Source organism: Pseudorca crassidens, chromosome 17, assembly GCF_039906515.1.
Source record: "Pseudorca crassidens isolate mPseCra1 chromosome 17, mPseCra1.hap1, whole genome shotgun sequence".
NCBI classification, from domain to species: domain Eukaryota; kingdom Metazoa; phylum Chordata; class Mammalia; order Artiodactyla; family Delphinidae; genus Pseudorca; species Pseudorca crassidens.
This window is the reverse complement of record NC_090312.1, coordinates 19,810,740-19,831,202: the sequence shown is the minus strand read 5'-3', so window position 1 is coordinate 19,831,202 and position 20,463 is coordinate 19,810,740. Positions and strand designations below refer to the sequence as shown.

The window sequence follows — 20,463 nt, the reverse complement described above, 5'->3', positions numbered from 1 at the left end:
TGCCAAAGAGTCTGTGTGTTGTATCATCAAAGAGAGAACCGGGAGGGTGGTGATATAGAAAGAGAAGAAGAAAAAACATGAAGATCTTTATAAAGAGGGGAAATAAGCCAAGTAAATAAAATATTCCACTGGTTTCCTCAACCTTTACTTAATCAGATTGGAAATGGCACTTACGATAAATAGAACCATATGTAAGCTAATAACTCATGTAACGCTCTCACGAGAATTTGACTACGTGCATCTTTACTGCATGACTTGGGCTGCTGTGCTTGATCTCTGTCTTCTTTTTAGTACACTTTTGGTCATTCCCTTGCTGTTACAAGATGCTATCCCACCTGCTGTAGTAACCTGTGTAGGAGCCTTTCCGTCTTCTTCTAATCTCTTCTAATTTTCCTGGGATTTCAAAACCAGAAGGAAGAGCTTATGTGGTAGATTGCATTATTGTTCCTAATTATTTACTGCTCTTTTGTAAAGGATTATATACTTCTACCCATGGCCAAGTGACTTGTAGGACAGTGTCCTTGTGGAAAGAATATACTTCCCTACTCCACTGGTTTCATGTGCCCTACTTTCACCAATGAACTGGGAATGGAAGTGACAGATGCCTCATCAAAGCAGAAGTGTTGAGACCCATTGCCTGGTTCTGCCATTCCTCTTTTCCCTCTGCCACGAGAAGGGCATGTCCCAGCTAGGGGCTGCTCCTTCAGCCTAGATTCCAGAATAAAAAGTACACATGGGGCAGAGCCACACTTGGCCTATAGTCAGCATCCTGAAATATGAACAAGAAATGCACAGCCCACTGAGATTCTCTTTTTTCATCACAAGCTTGCAAAAGTTGACTAATACAGGAGGGTTATTATTGTACGTAAAATAAGAGGAGAATGAGTTAGGGCTCAAGATAATCCTTCTTTGAAGAGAGATTTCTGATTTGGTTCCTTCTGTACATCCCTTCCCATAACATACACACTGACTCTGCAGGTTGGTAAGCTTCAGTAGAGGTACCAGCTGTTACCATTTATAATTGTGACTTCCATTCCCTTCACTGAAGTCCCCATAAGCACCTTAACTTATGACCCATCAGATGCACAATGGTATATTTAATCCCTCTGCTTTTCAGAGGGCTTAAAAGCTATTGAGGAAAAAAAAAGGTAATGGAACTTTTCTGACTTATTACACAGCTGGCAACCTGTGTACATAGAATAAACTAATACCTTTTGCCAGATGGTATAAAAATCACTTTGCAATCCAAATTCGAATTTTAAAAAATATTGTGCTTACACTATGAAGTAAATAAGAAGTCTCTCCAATTTTTGGAAGCTAGAAAACAAAATTATCTGGTTGTTTTTTCCATCAACTCCTTACCTTCTGTAGACCCTTTTATATGAAGGCGTTTGTTGAGTTCATCCAATTTGTTCTTCATGTGTGAAAACCAAAAAAAAAAAGAAAAGAAAAGAGAAGAGAAAGCAAATCAGAAACGTTTTTTCTTTCCAGCACCCTTCTCTCTATTTAGTACCCAGCTAAATTCAAAACAGGACCCTAAACTTCATCAATACCATAAACTCTGCAGAGTATTTACTACTTTATCTCAAAATGAAATTTTAGGCTCCATTTCCTAGTGATCTATGGTCACGAATATGTTATTTAATTTCTCCATGATTTTGTTTCCTTTCCTTAAAAGTGTGGATAATCATGGTACCAACCTCCCATGTCGACAACGACGATTAGGGCGCATATATGTAAATTAATTCGAATATTGCCTCAATATTTCGGATTAATCTCTAGGTACACTAAAGTGATTCCCAAACCAAGTTATGAAATTGCTCTTTCTAAAGCTGAAACATAATGACTCAGCAGTTCTGAAAAGTCACGGCTCAGCAACTCCATCTCCCACTATATATTCTAGAGACACTCTAGCATACGTCTACAAAAAGACATTTGCGGTAATGCTACTGCAGCATTGTTTGGAAGAACTAACAATTGGAAATTACCAAATGTTCTCAAATAGGAAACTGAATAGAATCGTGATGGTATAATTATATAATTAAATATTAATTATTAATGGTAAAAATGAATGAGCTAAAACTTCACATATTAATATGCATAAATCTCAAAAATACAAGGATGAACAACTAAATGCAGGATACATATAGTATAACAGCATTTACATAAAAATATAAGATATCCAAAGCTATCCCATAGGTTATTTTAGGGAACTATATATTAAAATTAGTTAATACATTATTTAAGAGATACATATGTATGGAGTGAAAGTATAGAGGCCTACATGGCAATTATATACACTATATTCAGGATATTAGTTACCTTTGGGGTAGAAAGGATGTGGGATTGGGGTGTGGGATGTCACATGGAGTATCCATTCAATCTGTAATGTTTTCTTTCTCACAATGTGTGTATTGAAGTATTCATTTTATTAATCTCTATACCTGTTCAGTATGTCTGTATTTATTTTTTAAGAAAAGGAAAATAGTCTTTTGGAGAAACCCATTGACAAAATAAAGATGATCTAGAACCCCACTAAAACGGCTTAAGGTAAAATAACCAAAATATTTCTTGCTTCGCAGAAGAAAGGTAATTCAGAAAACAAGATACAGCTAATAGATGCCTCTAAAAATATAACTAGAATTCACTTCAAAGACCACTTCCTGTTGACTTTGGCAAGTCAACTCCTCCAGCTGAGGTCTTAGAATTACCTACTTTATACTAATTAGCCCTGTTAGTTCTTATCAGGAGCTAAAGTAGGAAGGATTAATAAAGGGAAGGAGGTAGGGAAGAAGAGCAAACTTCCTCCCATGGTGGGCGTCCCACACTGTGGCTCCTAGGCCCCAAGGAATCCTAGAAAGTAGCAAATGGTAGGGGAGGGGGATAGACCAGTGGGAAAATTATTTTCCATTTTTATGAGGTCTAATAGAAAGATCACACATTTGCCTGTAATAAAACCACACAGGCAGGGCTTCCCTGGTGGCGCAGTGGTTGAGAGTCCGCCTGCTGATGCAGGGGACACGGGTTCGTGCCCCGGTCCGGGAAGGTCCCACGTGCCGCGGAGTGGCTGGGCCCGTGAGCCATGGTCGCTGAGCCTGTGCATCCGGAGCCTGTGCTCCGCAACGGGAGAGGCCACAGCAGTGAGAGGCCTGCGTACCGCAAAAAAAAAAAAAAAAAAAAAAAACACACATGCAAAAATAAAATTGCTTTGATTTGTGTTGGAACCCTCTCAACCACTAACCAGTGTTAGTGGTAACACTGGTTGTATCTTGCTGTCAGAAGCACTGATGGGCAACTCTAAAAGGTCTTTGATCAATATAAAATTCAATAAGCAAATCATTACTGAACATGTGTAGTTTGCTTGTTTCAATAACTGTCCAAACACGAGGTGCTGGGTGGTCCCTATCTGCACCCCCAATGCCTGCCCGGCCACACCCTTCCTTACCCTGCTCTGTGCCCTGGGAGACTGATCTCTAGGGACTCATCAGAGAGCAAGCTTGCCCTCTAGCAGGGCTCCAACAATGAGAGGTACCAGCGGGGGATTGGGAGGGGTGGATTTACTCCCCCAGCTTCCCCTCTACCAGGTTGCAGTGCGTTAGCTGCACCCATCTACCAAATTCCGACGTTCCTTCCTATATAGCTCTTTCTCCATGTGCCAGTAACTGCTCCCTCCCTTTATTGTTGAGACCTAGGATTGGTACCCTATTAGCCCCAGGGTACTTCAGCATCCCTCACTGATTTCCCTCTACCCTGCCAGCCTTTGAAACAGTCTTCTCATTAAACGTGATTGAAACAATCTCTTTAAGCCTTCTTTAAAAACCTCTTCTGCATGGGCCATCTGTTTCTTATTGGAACCATGACTGATACACATGTGATCCAGGTTGAAAAAAAAAGAAAAAAATCATTTTGGTTGGGAATTGTGATTCCACAGAATAGCATTATGAATTTTACTTTTTTTTTTTTTTTTTTTTTTGCGGTACGTGGGCCTCTCAGTGTTGTGGCCTCTCCCGTTGCGGAGCACAGGCTCCGGATGCACAGGCTCAGCGGCCATGGCTCACAGGCCCAGCCACTCCGCGGCATGTGGGATCTTCCCGGACCGGGGCACGAACCCGTGTCCCCTGCATCAGCAGGCGGACTCTCAACCACTGCGCCACCAGGGAAGCCCTGAATTTTACTTTTTGTTCTTCATTATCTATCCCTGGGCTGTCCAATGTGGGAGCCATGAGCCACATACGGCTCTTTAAATTTAAACTCACTAAACGAAATTAAAAACTTAGTTCCAAGTGTTCAAAAGCTACATCTGACCAGTGACTACCATTCTGGACAGTACAGATATACCATTCATATCATCACAGAAAGTTCTATTGGACAGCACTGCCCTACACCCAATAGGCTCCTCCATGATAAACATGAAAAATTATTTCTACCTTTGGCTCTACCTTATCATCACAGGTACAGCCCAGGTCAAAATCAGACTGAAGGTACATAATCCCTGGGTAGCTGGGTCTGGTAACTTCCTCTGGCATGGTTGGTCTGAAAGTGTTAGTACGCAGGAGATGGTTCAAACTTCCATGAGTCCCATTATTAGGAGCTGGTTTCAGTCCCAGGAGATCTGACGAGAAGAAAGAAAGGAACCAGGTACTTTGTAAATATTTTTGATGAGGTATAGGGAGAGTCAAAGCCATTCACCTTCCAAGGGCCTGAAAACTTGGAACACAAATTAGAATAGCATAACCAAATTTAGACTGTAGGCTCGCTTCTTACTTCCAAAATCATTCTTGCCTGATCATGTCTTGGCAACTTTCTGAAATAGTATGTTCGTTGCTTGATTATAAAGAGAGACATTTCCAAAAAGACAGAGTGAAGAAATAGGGCCTTACTTAGCTACTGCCTATGTCTGTGATAGTTACAACACAGGACCATCAGCCTCAGTATCATTGCCTTTCTGCTTCTCTAAAAGTCTAAGGAGACTTTTCTTCCCGAATTTTGAAGTGGGACTTATAATCAATAAATAACCTCTAGTCTGCCCTCTCATGCACTCCACAGAAGTACGGGGACAAGAGGAGGTTTTGGCCTTGTGCCCTAAAGTGCCGCTGTGAAATGAACAGGCTGATTTCACAGCAAGTGAAATGTTTGCCAAGCGAGCATACAGTGACTTGCCTAAGCTGAGAGGTGGGGCAGGGGAGAGCCAGCAGCCAAGATGGGAAAAGAACCCAGGAGACCCGACTTTCAGACTCCCCCTCTAACCACCAGACTGGCACTCCCTTACTAAATAGGAAAAGTTGTCCTCATTCAGCAACTAGAAACTCAAGGAAGAAAAATAATTAGGCGTACATAAATAGCTGGCCAGGATACAAGCTGGCGAGATTTTAACTGGGCGGCAATGGGAGAGATGGAGGTGGGAGAAAGCTCTGTGTCGAACTCTTGCTTTACCCAGCCTCTGACCATTGGTGTCAAACTGTAATGCTATGTTAGATCAGCCAGAGACTGCCAACAGCAACACTATGAAAACTCCCCGTTAGTCAACTGTTGAAGGAAGACAAAGAAGCCTTAGAAGGGGATGATATTCTGTCTCTTGAACCAATGGGCAAATTACAACATTTTTTGTGTGTGAAAAGATGAGGTGATCCCAGAAAACAGACACCTCATTTCTTTCTCCGACACTGAAAGAAGTTCATACGTTAACTCAAGATTGTTTTCTTGGTTTTGATGAAATAAATGACTTACCACACATAACATTGTAAAGTTCAATGTTTTCAAACGGAGGCACTTTAGTCTTGTACTTAAATGTTGGTCCATAACCTACGAAAACAGTCTTCCAAAAGAAAAGAAAACAAACAAAACAATTAGGCATTGCTAATATCTAGTAGCAACCCTTCCTCGATTTATAAATGCTTTGCAAGCTTCACTCACACCACCATTCCCATCCCTTCTTGGAGTCACTAAAACACACTTCGATTCACAGTTCCAGGAGCATACCTGCATACTGTTGACCTTGTTATCAAATCCATGGTCTCCCTGGAAAAAACATTTTCCCGATGGTTTCTTATAAACATCCAAAGGTTTCCTAGAGTGAAACAATTGTACAATCAGTCAGGATTTCTCATGAAATCATTCTGATTAAAAAAAAAAAAAAAAAAAAAAAAACCAGTGCACAAAAAATATCTCTAAGGAGTGGATCTTACAAGTATATTCTTCTCATTGTAATTGCATCATTCCTGTGGTGACGAAAACATGATGCTGTTCTTTTGCCCCAAGTGCTTTTGCTTTGACAATCAGCCCAGGACAAATTGGGACCTGAAGTCCTGGTCCCCTCCTCATGCCTCGTGCTTGCACTGAGCAAAGCCCTGGTCACAGGTACAGACACACCTTGTAGATACTGCACGTTCGATTCCAGACCACCACAATAAAGAGAACATCGCAGTAAACTGAGTCACATGAAGTTTTTGGTTTCCCAGTGCATAGAAAAGGTATATTTACACTATACTATATTAAGTTGCAATAGCATTTTGTCTAAAACAACAACGCACATACCTTAATTTAAAAATAGTGCTGTCAGAAAAATGTCACCTATAGACTCTCGATGCAGGGTTGCCACAAAGCTTCAACTGTCTGCCTGTGTGCTTCACTAGCTCCAGGACTGTAAGACTCTCCACTCTGGGGCCGTGTTTGTCTGGTTCATTTCTACATACCCATCACTATGCTCCATGCTAAGCACACAGTTGGCACTTTAAAAATATGTGATTTTAATCAGTGAATGGAGATCTGTACTCTATAAAAATGTTTGCATACAAATTTACCTGTCTACAGATTTACCTAGTAATACCACTAGAGAACATAACTGAGTCATAAGCTTAACATATGTAATAGTGGCATAGCTAAGAAGAGCCAAGCCTCACCTAGACAGTACCTCTATTTAGAAACAGAAAATGGAAACCTTGCTCTCTAGACATCAAAAGCATCTGAGCTTCCTTGTTGAGACAGGAAGATACCTTTTGCTTAGAGTCATGCAGCACTTTTCCAAAACACTTTCATGTTTATTAAGACAAATATTTCCTAAGTACCTATAGGTACATTGCACTGAAGTAAAGTGCTTGGGGGAAAACAAAGAAATTAAACTTTGGGGTCTTTGCTCTTAGGAAAAGTACTTTCAGCTCGGGATAATAAGATATGTGCATATAATAACTCAACAGTGCAAGACATAAGTTGAAAAACTTTACTGCTAATTAAAATGCCTGGCTTTGGTCTACACTAATGTGCTCAACTATCTTCATCTTTTACTTAACTCCTACTCAACTCCCAAGTTTTCTTCATCGAAACCTACAAATGGTACAAATTTGCTCATTCTTCCAAACCATCCCATACTTAGCCAAGCCATTTTGGTCACAGTTTTGTAACTTTTCCTTGAAGACTCCCCATGTCTGTTCTAAATGATCTCACTAATTTCTAGTTTACATACATATCTCTTCACAATCCTACATATTTCACTTTATGTACACCCTGACAATTACAGTAGGATATTTGTGTATTTGTCACATGTGTCTCTCTAGATGTTCCATACTGACTCAAGCTCTTAGAGGACACACATTTTCTTGTTATCTTCTCTCCCTTGTAAATTCATTCAAGTACCAAGCCAGAGTACATCTAGTAGTTGTTCAATTATTGCTAAGTTAATTAAGACTGAGTCTCAGCACTTTTTTAAAGGAGAAAATCAGAGCAAGAGTGAGTGGGGGACTTCCCTGGTGGCACAGTGGTTAAGAATCCGCCTGCCAGTTCAGGGGACACGGGTTCGATCCCTGGTCCGGGAAGATCCCACATGCCGCGGAGCAACTAAGCCCGTGCGCCACAACTACTGAGCCTGCGCTCTAGAGCCCGTGAGCCACAACTACTGAAGCCCACATGCCCTACAGCCCGTGCCACAAATATTGAGCCCGTGTGCTGCAACTACTGAAGACCCCGCCTAGAGCCCGTGCTCCGCAACAAGAGAAGCCACCGCAATGAGAAGCCCGCGCACCGCAACAAAGAGTAGCCCCTGCTCACCTCAACTAGTGAAAGCGCATGCGCAGCAACGAAGACCCAAAACAGCCAAAAGAAAAAATAAAAAAAGAGTGAGTAGGAAAGGGCTACCCCCAGGTCTGTGTGAAAGTGATTAAGCTTTGGATAATTAACTCTTTGGAACTGGTTAGAGCTTCCAGACACATCCTACATCAGATTCAAGAGCAAGGAATAGTCTCTTCCATATTGGAGAGTCTTTTGTAGTTCCAAACAAGGCAAACATCTGAAATATTTAAGGCAATGTAAAACACGCCTCTGTTCAGTAACAGAGTAACAGAGGTAACAGAGGTTTTAAGATTAACAACATTTTCTGAACTCTTCTATAAATGTCGCTACAAGCTAAGTTTCGTCAACGGAGGCCAAACCTGTCCAGTGTGGTAAGGCAATGTCCCAGGCATATGTTTGACTTACTCAAGTAATAAGAATAGAATGTAAATTTGAAAAACAAAACAGAGAGACAAACACACAAAGATGCACTGAGAGGCTACAAAGAGCCACCAAGATGCTGAGACCAGGAACACAGAGATGTATTGTCTCGGGGCTAATTGTTTATCCAGCACACAAACTCTTTGCAAACGATGAGATTTCCAACTGAGATTTCTTTTTATAATGGCTAAGGACCTTAAAGCACTCCAGCTGCCAAAGGGGCGGTTATGAAGCTGAGAATCAGGGACAGCCTATCCCCAAGTTACCTTGCAACGTGCCATCTTCGGTCCACCAGTAAATGGATGTCCTCAATTCTTCTGTTGTTGGCATAGTGCAAACGTTTGGGAAGGTGCTGTTTCATGTAAGGCTTAAAGTGCTGATCTGGTTTTTTACACTGAAATAGAAATTGATATTGAACTTCAGATGGAGTGTCTTCTAGAAAAGTCCAAGACATTCTCTCTAGAAAGAGGAAGGAGGTTTTAAGTCAAACGAAAGGCTAATTACTGAATAAATGGTATTTGTCACCCCTATCAAATGATAAAAGCTGAAAACAAATAGATTCAAAGGGGAACAGATAATGTTGAAGAAGACATAGAAGGTTATCAGAGGGGAGTTAGAAATTTTTAAGATACATTCCTGACTCGCGAGACCATCATGAAGAGCAGCTCAAACTCCAAGGCTTTTCCCAAATGCTTCAAATCAAGGAATGGGACGGTGGGGTGGGAAGGGAGGAGAAGGCATGTTCAGGACCATGTGATTACAGTCTCATGTGCCTTTAAGGTCTCTATCCTGGATGGGAAAACTGTGGAACAGGGTGGTGGGCAGATCTGGTTCAGAAAGAGTAAGGATCTGTTTAATCATGAATGAATACTTTTCAGCCCTAATGGCAAGGTCAAATACTCTCATTTTGTTTTGTTACCAAGACCATTAGGGAGCCTGCAGCTGTCCATGGGCCAGAAAGCTCTTAGGGAAACAAATATACAGGATGGCAGGGCAGTGAGGAAAATGTTCCTCTCAGCCTACAGGGGAGTTGAATACAGGAGATGAGTGTGTGGAAGCTACTCCAAAGGCAGAGGCCTGGTGACATGCAATACTCACCGTGAGATTAGCAATAATGACTTTAGGGTCATCTGTTCAAAGAGAGAAGGAGAAAGATTTCAAAAGAGTTGACAGTAATCACTGAGAGAAATCATTTTTGCAGCGAGACACTCGATTCTTTTTTTCTCTCCAAGAAGACCTATCACTTTAGATTTTGTGTAAAATATATGTAAAACTGTGTGTGGGTATTTAAAATTTCAGTAAGTGAAATGTATCTAAACGAGAGAACAATTCCTATGGTAAATGGCCCTGCTAGGTCCAAGCCAACCTTTCCGGAAGGGAATTCCTCCTTCCAGAGCACTGGGGTATTGCTGGGTAAATTGCTTTTTTAAAATTCTCCCAAATGGTCCCTCTGGAACCTGGATTGAGTTTATTTGAAATTTAACATCAGGAACTAAACTGGGCATTTGGGGCTTTTAATGTAACTTCCTATGTATCTGCAGATCTTTCAAACAAGCCATCATCCACTTTTAAGATGAATCTTCTAATCCATTATTTTTTCTAAAGGGAATTTTTTTCCTCGGTAATATCACAGGTCTAATTACATAGGTGGCTGCCCCTTTCCAGTTGCAGACACACACACGTATGCACCTTCTTTATTTTCACTACCAGCAAACAAAGGATATTTTAGTCAATACCCTGAACTAGCTAAAAGCAAAACTATGTAAATGATGGCTGTGTATAAACTGTGGACAGGATTATATTATCTGATGGTCCCCTTTTGGCGGGGGGGCGGGGGGAGAAAGAGGAGATTGTAGGTTGGTTGCATTTTGTTTTGTTTTCCAAAAATTTGCTTCAGCATGTCATTATAGAATCAGCAGAAAAGGAAAGCAGCGTTCAGAAGAGATACCGACAGCCATGAGGCAACCGTCCCTGGACTATAAACATCAGTGGAGCAGGTCATGTCTCTGTCATTTCCTGCTGCGTCCCCAGGGCCTGGTAAGCACTCAATAAACATTTGTTAATAAATATAAATAAATATTTGTTCATGTTTGGTGCAAATGCATGAATAAGCTTGCCTTGCAGCATAAATATACACTCTTCAAAGACAATGTTCAGCATCTTAGTTCTAAAGCTATGAAATTCGAAGATAAAAAAATGTGGATTCCCTTCTCCTTAAATTGGGGTCAAAATTGAGTTGCATCTTTCAATGACACGAAAATAAGTAATAATGGTAGCAATAATAATTAACCCAAATTGTGTCCATACCATGTTCGGTCTCTGTAAGGGCTTTGCAGGCACTGTCTCTCTGGTCATTCACAACTAGTCTGCTGGAATGTAGGTGCGATCAGAATCCTCACTGAGCCAATTGGCATTTAGAAGGTGGAGGCGGGGGACGAGGGGAAGGTGCACACTAGGACCCTGCTGGCAATCTGACTGAGCAAAGCCATGCTTTGAACCTCTACATTCAGTGACCTCATCAACCACAGTCCTCAAAGGGACCAAACAGAATGAGTTCATGTTCTTCGATAATGAAGAAAAATAAATAGCACAGGGCAGTCTTGTGCTCAGATAAATCCCAGAGAACTTCTAGGAAATAACAAATGCCTGAGTCCACGTGTGGGACACCAATCCTTCAATTCTGAAATACTCAGCCTTCTCATGCTAACAGCTCCCAGAGAGCAGGGGAGGCCCCCAGGACAGGGTAGTGGTTAAGAGTCAGTTAAGCATCTGGGTTTAAGTCCCCGCTCTGCCGCTCACTGACTGTCGTCCTCTTAGCCGGTTACTTCACCTCTCTCTGAGCCTTGATTGCCACTGTTTATAAGAGGAGATGATAATACCTAACACACAGGCCACTGGAAGGATTCAATAAAATGTGTATACATCTGGCTGAAAGAGTGATGTGACGAAAACATCATCGTCATAACTACCATTTACATAGCTTGACTATGTGCTAAACACTAATCTAAGTGAGATGTAGGGAACCTCTCATTTAATCTTCCCCCAAATCCTTATGGTACAGATGAGAAGTCTAAGGCACAGAGTGTTTAAGCAGCTTAAGGTCACAGAGTGAAGCAGCTGGCAAACATTTGAACCCACACATCCTGCCACCGTTGTTTTTGCTCTTAAACACCTCGCTCTCCCATCTCTCATAAAATGTATGAACGTGTTTTTTTAAATACAAGACATTTAATTATTGGTAGTTATCATTTCATTAGCCTTAGGAAAGTTTTCCTTCCACCCCTAAAGCAACCTCCCCATTACTTTTACTGATGTTTTGAAATACTTTTCAAAATAGACAAAAACTTTCTTGCATAAGTCCTAGAATGCAAATACTAGATCAAGAGGTACCGTAGTGACTCTGGGCCACTCTGGCAAGGGCCTGCCTAGCTCAAGGGAACAGAGAAGACAGGACACGGAAGATAGAAAAGGAACGGAAAAGAGAAGGCAGAGACACCAACGTTTTGTTTATTTCACAGCGTTGCCTGGAGCTGACCTTGGAACAGTTCCCATTTCTGTTGACTCAGTAACATCGTTTGGGAAAAACTTAATTTTCCAAAGCTTTATGCTTGGTGCCAATGGTTTCTTATTCCCAAGGCTAAAAATGCTAAAGGATTTTTTTCTTCCCCAAAATGCAGCATGCCTCCAATAAAACTATACACGTCTCCAAAGCTAGGTGGTTGGGCAGCATGTAAAACATCTTAACCCATAAATCAAAGTTCTCGTCAGTGGCATATCATAACCCAAATGTGTAAAACAGAAGTGATAAGATTATTCCTGTTTATTTTATTTCTAATCTTTCAAAACAGCTGCCACTTTCCAAGGACTTAATAGTTTCTCCTGCTGCTTTCTGTCAATCACTTTTCTAAAGGTAAAGAGTTCCCTTCAACCAGGCTCCTAGGAAGGTTTAGGGTCTGAGGGCACTTTTGCCAACCCTGTCATGGACTCCTTCACTTGAGCTAAAGAGTAAACCTGAACCTCTTGTTGGAAAGTTTGTCTCTTGTAAGCAGAAGTTTATGGTTATACACATGACTCAAATTAAGTGTATTTTTCACATGATAAAAACAAGAGCAAATATTTACATAATGCTACCAGGGGCCAGGAACTATTCTAAGTGATATACATAGATTCATTTTCACAACAACCCTATGAGCTAGTTGTTATTTATCATCCCTTTTTTCAGATGAAAAAAACTGAGGTTTAGAATTTCAATGACTCGTTCAAGTTCACTCAGCTGAGCAGCAGAGCTAGGATTTCCACCCAAGTAGTCTAGCTTCAGAGAATAAGCCCTTTCTCACTCCACTAAATTACCCTTCTAACAATTTAGTATTTTAAGAGTCAACTTACATTTAGCATTATTGCTAAATTTGGGTCGAATTCTTCCTAGAGTTCCTGGCACTAAAGTAATGTCATCCACATTAGTTAGGTAATTGCTCAAGAATTCGGTTCTATCACATGTGACATCTTCCATTCCTAAGGGGAGGGAAAAGAAAGTATTTTCAGGCAACTGTAAAATTAAAATCTCCACACAGACACTAAAGGTAACATTCAGGCCTCTCCTTAATTCGTTTTTCACAACTTAACATGAGGATCCCTCTCTTTTGAGGTTTCTTAACTTGACTTTGAATTGTTGAATGTTTCATTATATAATCTTTTCATCAGACATTGCTTTAGTCATATCATCTTGCAGCACTAGAAGGCTGAAAATGCATCATCTCAATTATATTTTAAGTCATTCAGCAAGACCAACAAGATAAAGGAAGTAACTGTGATCTTTAAAAAAAAAATCTATTTACACTGTCATTATGTAAAAGATCTATTCTTTAAAAAAAAAATCCCAGATTGCTTTAAACTCTTCCCAGCTAGGGGTGGTGTAAATAGCTGTATCTCTTTTACAAAATGTCATTTTCCAACTCTCTAATGTATCTCACAACTTGAGTACATAATCACCAGTCCTCACTCTGCCTTCACTGGTGGCCTTGGATGTTACTGACAAAACAATACTGGCAACAAGACAGAGAAAGAAAAATGTCAGCCCCAGTGACCACCCAAACTGAAAAACAAAATAACGCTGAAAACAAGCTGTAAACAATATAATCAGTTAAAACTGAAAGCTAGCAACTAGAATATAAAAAGGGTCTTGGTAGGGAATTTTTTCACCAACAAATATTGCCCCCTCCCACCCATGATTTGTTTCCTGCCTCCCATCAAGGAGAATTTCTTGATCAATATTAAAAAAATAAATAAAAACAAACTCAAATCTTAGAATCACAAGTTATGGAGGCTGGAAGAGAACTTCATTGTCATTTCAGAATTTACGAGATGAGATGAAGCTATAAAGGTTTAATATATTGCTTTGTATAATCCAGTATCCAAATATTTTTTAAGTGGGGAAACTTAAATGATTCTGTAAAGGATTTCCTAAGGTTTTAGAATAAAGAAATATAACTCAGAGTGGCCCAGATATGGTGAAATTCAAATTATCACCTTCTGGGATCCCAGATCCAGACCCCTCTTTTTAAAATATAAATTGGAAGGAAGAGAGAGAAAAACATATCCCAACATAGCACAAGGGTTATAGATCTTGCCTTTTAACATTTAAAATCTCAGGAGGAATAACTGAAGCAATAAACAGCTGTTATGTTCAAGCACAATGTGAATCCAGGAAGGGGAAGTCTCTAAATACATGTTAATGGAAGACTAGAAGAATCTTCCATTTGCTGCCTTCCTAAGTCACTTTAGCCACCCCAGTGGTGAACCATCTCTCTTGCTTTCAAAGTGCTTCTCAAGCAAGCGTCATCACCCTTCACCCTCCAGACTAACTCTGTGTTGGTGGTATTAGTGTTCTCATTCTACAGACCAGGAGGCTGAGACTTGGAGAGGCTTTTAAGTGGCACAGTGCAATTTGAACTCCATTGCAACTCATTCTTACTCCCAAACCCAGGCTCTGGAACACTAGACAATACTACCTTTTAAGAAAGAGATGCTGTGCCATTTATTCGTCTCAGAAGCCTGCACACTGGCAAGACCAGACTGGAATCTAGCCAAGACTTTTACAGGGCTCCAGCCTGTGATTCACTGGAGCCCATCTACTTCTTAGACATATGGCTCCAACATGTAAGCAAGTGTTCTTGACACCTCTGGGCAACTTAAATCAAATCAGCTGTGTCACAGGCTCCCCATTCTCTGTCTTATCTGCAGCTCTCCACCGAGTCAAACTCATGGAACATGATTTTGCAGATGGTTACATTTAGTCCCTGCAAAAGAGCATATTAGTTCTAGGGTTTTCTTTGTTTTGTTTTTGTTTTAATTTCTTATAGATCTTCTAGCAAATTCTATAAAGAAAACTTCAGGCCCAGAGCAGAGTTTTGATTAGGGAGAGTTATCTGCCCTTCTTAACAGAACTACCAAGTCAACTAATTTTCTTCTTCCAAACCCTCTCCTAGAAGGGAGCAGCCCCATATTCCAGAGCCATGATTTCAATTTGCTGGTTCTGGAAGGCAGAAGGCACTCTCAGTCTGCACACCTGTGAAATAAGAATGCTCTCTGCTGCACCCTCCCACCCCAGCTCTATAGACATATATGTTTATAATGCTCTTGATCCATACATTTTTCTACTTTATACAGTGATTTAGAAAACAGCTCCCTAAACTGCTTCTTCCTCTCTTAACAGTCTTCTCTACTGATCCAGGGTCCTCTGACTTGGGTCTTGAATTCGCTCAATGAATGCATGGAAATCACTTTTCTCATATGTCACCTCTTTGACAAGAAGCCTATGTCTCCACCTTTTCTTAATCATATTTAGATTTATTTTTTAGCCACATGAACTCTGTGGGCTCCTTTTGGGGATGTGGCTAGGAGGGATATGTCACATTCACAGAGGAAGCTCTTAATATCACAATCTTTTTTTTTTTTTTTTTTGTCATGCTGCACAGCGTGAGGGATATCAGTTCCCCCACCAGGGACTGAGCTCAGGCCCCAGCAGTGAAAGCGCCGAATCCTAACCACTGGACCGCCAGGGAATTCCCTGCAACTTTTTAATATGGGACAGATTTTTGTAGGAAGGCTTTTCCTGCAAAGAATAGGAAGATACAGGAATTCCCTGGTTTTGATCAAAATGTATGCAGGGTCATCTCAGGTCATCTCATAATTTTGAGTCACGGTTCGATTTCTTTCTCCATCCTGAAGAAAGGGGGAAGGAGGAAGAAGAATATAACCTGGGATTCTGAGAGCAAGGATTTCCCCAGCACATCAGAAACGTTATCTATCTGGATAAAGAAACAAAGCTTTACCATGGTCTCCAACAAAGATGACATTTACACAGCGATGCAGCTTTAGTTGTTTCAGTCCATCCATTAATTGCCCCACTGTTTTGTCAATATCCCTCAGAGGATTTGTCATCTGGAAAAAGGAGCAAATTAGTCCCTGAAGGTTTTTGTTTCTTCCTTTCAGTATCTCATAGATCTTCTACCCCTAAAACATTCTGGAAAGAAAACTTCAGGCCCAGAGGCAGAGCTTTGTCTAGGGAGATTTTCCTGCCTTTCTAAATGGAAACATGGTCTAAGCATTTTTATTTATATTCTTTTAGGAATGTAAAACCTCTCCTCATTCAATCCCTTTCAAGATTCTTTGACATAAAAATAGAAAAATTAAGGGCACTTCTTTTTTTAGAGATAAAATGGCTTTTCTAAAATGTAACAATGTTCTTTAAGTCCAAGAATTTTGAGAGTGAGTCAGATGGACAGTTTAAGCCTCTTGTTCCCTACGTGAAATCACCTAGGCTTTGAACCATGGCAAGAAGATGGAGGCTAAGTGAATCAAAAGCAGTTCTGAGGTTAAATGGTAACCTTCCACTGGATGCCAAATTAGAGCATCATTAATACAAAGAGACCCATCTAGTGTTCCAAAAAACTTCCTGTCAATTTCTGACAACAATAGATTCTTAATAGAAGGACCACTTCTAAGAAGCAAGCTACTACGTCTCAATTTAGTCCCTTTCAAGCTGATTTTGAGTAAAATAAAAATCTACAAGAGTTCAAACTTAAATAGAAGTGAATCATTGAGCTTGTTCTAGAAGGTTTCTTATTTAGCCTAACGAAAACTGAAAACTCAGTTCTCTGAAGAACATTTCCAAAGCACAAGAATCATAATCCATCTCTCACGTTCTTGTTTCAAGTGGAAGTTTCTGATAGAACCTACTAGAGAGTTCCTTCTCCCTCTCATCTCTGTGCAATGGAAAGATTTTCAAGAAACATCCCATCAGACAAACACTTGACAGAACTTCAGCTGAATTGGACAGCTTAGCTACAGTCACACATATCCACTCAAAATGACAGAGATAAGAACAGAAGGGATCGGCATATCTTTTTTCCTCAGACACATAATCTTATCTTCCATTAGCATCTTCTCAGATGACTCTTGACCTTTCCTCATATCATGTCATCAGTAAAATCAGGTGTAAATTTTTTTTTCTTCATGACAGGAGTCAGTGTTTCAAATTCTGTCCCAAGGAGTAAGTCACAAGTGAAAGTTTCATAATGATGTGTGCGGCATAATCTGAAGAGACTAACAGAGGGTAGACTTAGCGGTATTTGCTTCTGAGTAAACTGTGCTCTCCTCTAAGACCTTCACCTAGACAAAGAAATACCAAATGCACAACCTTTGTCAACCCTTGACAACAAATTCATTTTCTTCAGTCAGAAAGATGACTCAGGTTAAAATCCAGAACCTATTTCTTAGTGATTAGTTCAAACAATCATAAATAAGATAGTGCCTCGGAGGTCTCCGGAGGTTTCAAGAAAAGTAACAACCTATAGGCTATTCTGAATGTAATGAAAAGAGTACACATTGCTCATATCTCTATAAGAAAACACACCCAACTCTATCTACCCATTGTTTTCTCTCTCCTTCTGTCTCAGCTCTTCCCTTGCCTATCATCTAAGACCTCTTCTGAACTTGGAAGGTACAGACCACTAATCTAGTCCAATATACTATTGAGTTCTAATCTATACCGTCTCTCAGGATTTCCCCGACTACCTTGCTGGGTTGTTCTCAAGAACCAAGGCTACAAGAAACTGTGACAAATTCTGTGAAAAAGTGCAAGCAAAACCAATAGCTTTCTTAACACTCATTCAAGCCTAAATATTCATACTAGTCTGGGGCAACTAACTTTAAAGAAAGTAGAAGTTGTTGGTTTTTTTTTTTTCTGGCTGAAAGATCAAGAAGTCTTCACATCAGTGTTAACCTCTGAAGGAGCAGATTCTTCTGGACTCAAAGCCAAGGATGACACACCAGACTTTTTCTTTAACATATTCAGCTGATTTTCAAACCAAGGCACTGAAGGAAACCTTCAACTCAGACCTGCCCGCCACAAAGCGTTGGAACAATAGATAAACTTACTTTGTCCTGACGAGTTTCCGCAGCATAATGGTCCATCCTATGTAATTTTCTTCTTCTTTTCTTTGGAGGAGTAACTGGTCTTTCCTGTCTCCTCTTAGGGGTAACCTTCCTCTTAGGTCTCTTAGCCGGAGTAAAAGGTGAACCATAACTACTGTCCTGTACTGGCGGATAGAGATGTCTGGACTCAGAAGTCGTCTGTCCCTCTGGGTCAGATCATAAAGCTCACACTTTGCCATCTGGGGTCAGTAGAGTCTTAGTTAAAAAAAACTGACTCCTTAAGTGAGAAAAAGTTGGTATGAGGGATGATTCGGGGAACTCTACAGAGAGAAGCCTCCTAGATTGATCTTGATGTTGCTGTTACAGCTTCTTCACTGAGAACAAGTATATAATTTAAGAGAATCTGGTCGTGTGGGTCTCTTTTGGCTGAGGGACCTACTGTGGATAGACCTGAAGGTGACACAGAATTCTGCATTCCATAACTCCTGCGTTACGGAGAGACTGGTCCTTGGCTATGAAAAGCTCTCCATGTATAAAGTACTAGCTGAAAACTAAATGGAATGCTGGTCACTTGGTCGTTTCAAAGTGCTAAAGGATTCACGGAGGCGGTTCCAATTCAGATTCTAACAGGTATCTGTTCAGACCACCAACTATATCCAAGCAACTGTCACCTTCATTGGAAAGGATCAGGAAAAGAAATTTTAAACCAAGGATGGAATGAAACATAAATACTAAGCAGTCCTCCTTGGTCATGAATGTACTCCCACAAATCAGCAGAGAGAACTTCCCACTGATAATTTAGGTTTCTGGTAGAGAAGAACTCTGAGCTAAGAGGTAACCATAAATAGAACTAACTGTCTTTTTAAAAATCCTCTTGTAAAATTAGGTCAAATGTAAAAAGTCATCGAGACCTCTTCATCTTGGTATACATAAATATATCAAGAAAGATTCTACTTATACTCTTTCCGTTAGACATTCCCCTTTTAGCGGTGGTTGGGGGGTAGTGGCTGTACTATGCATTTGTTTTGAAAACCTAGCAAGCAGTAAAGGCTGACACGTAAACTGTAGATGAGGAAGGTAACCTTTTGGGACTTCCTAATGCTGGAGAAAAACAGGTCCCTGATTTGCTGATGGTGCAAAGGTGAATTAAAGCAGCAAGCCCTGCTGTCTACCTAGCTGATTTCTCTCGGTGGGACTGTTCCGAGACTCATTCAAACGCAAGAAGGGCCAGGAGGAGGAACGATGTTAGTGTATCCAGAAAGGAGGCCATCTGCCATGCGATTTCACTGTTTCCAGAGCAAGCCACTGCAAAGGCATCGCCACAGCTGTCTCATCCTCTCTCTCCAGCAGAGCGATGGAAAGACAGTCCCACGGACTCTGGTTTGTTTTTTTTTTTTTTTAATGCCTCTAGTTTTAGCCAATTCCCCATGAGATGAGAAGCAAAAGGAAAAAAGAGGGTTTACCATTTCATGGTCACCAAATTCATTCAGCTAGCGCTCAAGTCTGCCCATCAGACACTCGGCCATTTGCAAGAGACCTCAACATTCCGAAGGCTCCAAAGGTAGCCCTTCTGATGGCAGCAGGTTAGAGGGGCGGCAGGAGAAACAGGATTTTAGTCAAAATGAGTTTTCATCCAGGGATTATATTGCATGGATTTCCTTCTTTGAATGTTAGAGGTTGACAATAGCTAAGTTTTCACTGACCAGCCATACTTTAGTCTGACTTTAGAAGATTTAGCCTGAGGTTATTAAAAGGATGGGAAGGAGATGGGCAACTTTCCCTGCTTTTCAGGATACTTTGCCATCTGGAGGTAGTAACTAGCCAGCCAAAGCTCTGCCTCTAGGCCTGAAGAGCAGCTGAACGGAGAGTCACAGGGAAAGCACAGAAGCTCAGAGAGAAAAAGGTTGCGCCAGTAACCAAAAGCAAGCATATTTTCTGAACATTCATTCACCATTACACTGTGAAACCAGGAGCAATACGCCATTTCTCGAAGCTATTAGCCCAATGTTTGAGAATCGTCCTGAAAAAAGTATACTCAGGTATTAAGCGAATAAAGCACAAACTTCAAGTGTGTTGGAGCACACAACATTTTGCCAGATTGAATCATTTCGATTAAATTTCAAATGCAAGGTGTAAAAGATAACATGTTACTGATTTTAAAAATAATATTTCAGCTACATGCACAATAAGTGTAGATGAGGGATATATAGGTAGATAAACCAATTCGTCTACCACAAAAAAATAGGTTTTGCTGGCTTTGGTTTCATGTTTTAAACTGTTTTGTTTTTCTTTCAGCAAAAAATAAGATTCCTAGAACCAAATGAGAAATCATTGAAATCTGAAAACATCCCTTGCTTGTTCGAGAGAAAGTGACCAAGTTCTCAGGTTATCATAACTGAAGATACATCGTAAGTGTTTTACCCCGTAGATATATGAGAATATCCCAGTTATAAGAAGCATTAACACTAAAAAGAACATAGCATGAATACTTCCAACTCTTAATTCAAAAATACTCAGGAAAAAATGTTTGTATATTTATGAGAATCC

General features: G+C 40.5%; 1 protein-coding gene across 10 annotated transcripts in view; it reads right to left on the bottom strand.

Moving 5' to 3' along the window:
* The window catches only part of ENPP2 (ectonucleotide pyrophosphatase/phosphodiesterase 2), a 107,973-nt gene that overhangs the window by 19,750 nt on the left and 67,760 nt on the right, over nt 1–20,463 (bottom strand). For 6 of the 10 annotated variants that reach the window (XM_067711413.1, XM_067711412.1, XM_067711407.1 and 3 more), the window contains 8 exons: nt 15,813–15,921; nt 12,868–12,993; nt 9,580–9,611; nt 8,748–8,875; nt 5,980–6,067; nt 5,728–5,815; nt 4,428–4,612; nt 1,363–1,414 (listed from right to left, as the gene is read on the bottom strand). In XM_067711413.1, coding sequence (XP_067567514.1) covers nt 1,363–1,414; nt 4,428–4,612; nt 5,728–5,815; nt 5,980–6,067; nt 8,748–8,875; nt 9,580–9,611; nt 12,868–12,993; nt 15,813–15,921 — 808 coding nt within the window. Of the gene's footprint in view, nt 1–1,362; nt 1,415–4,427; nt 4,613–5,727; nt 5,816–5,979; nt 6,068–8,747; nt 8,876–9,579; nt 9,612–12,867; nt 12,994–15,812; nt 15,922–17,919; nt 18,076–20,463 lie in introns of all 10 variants that reach the window. The other 4 variants (XM_067711408.1, XM_067711411.1, XM_067711416.1 and 1 more) reach the window with 3 other exon arrangements.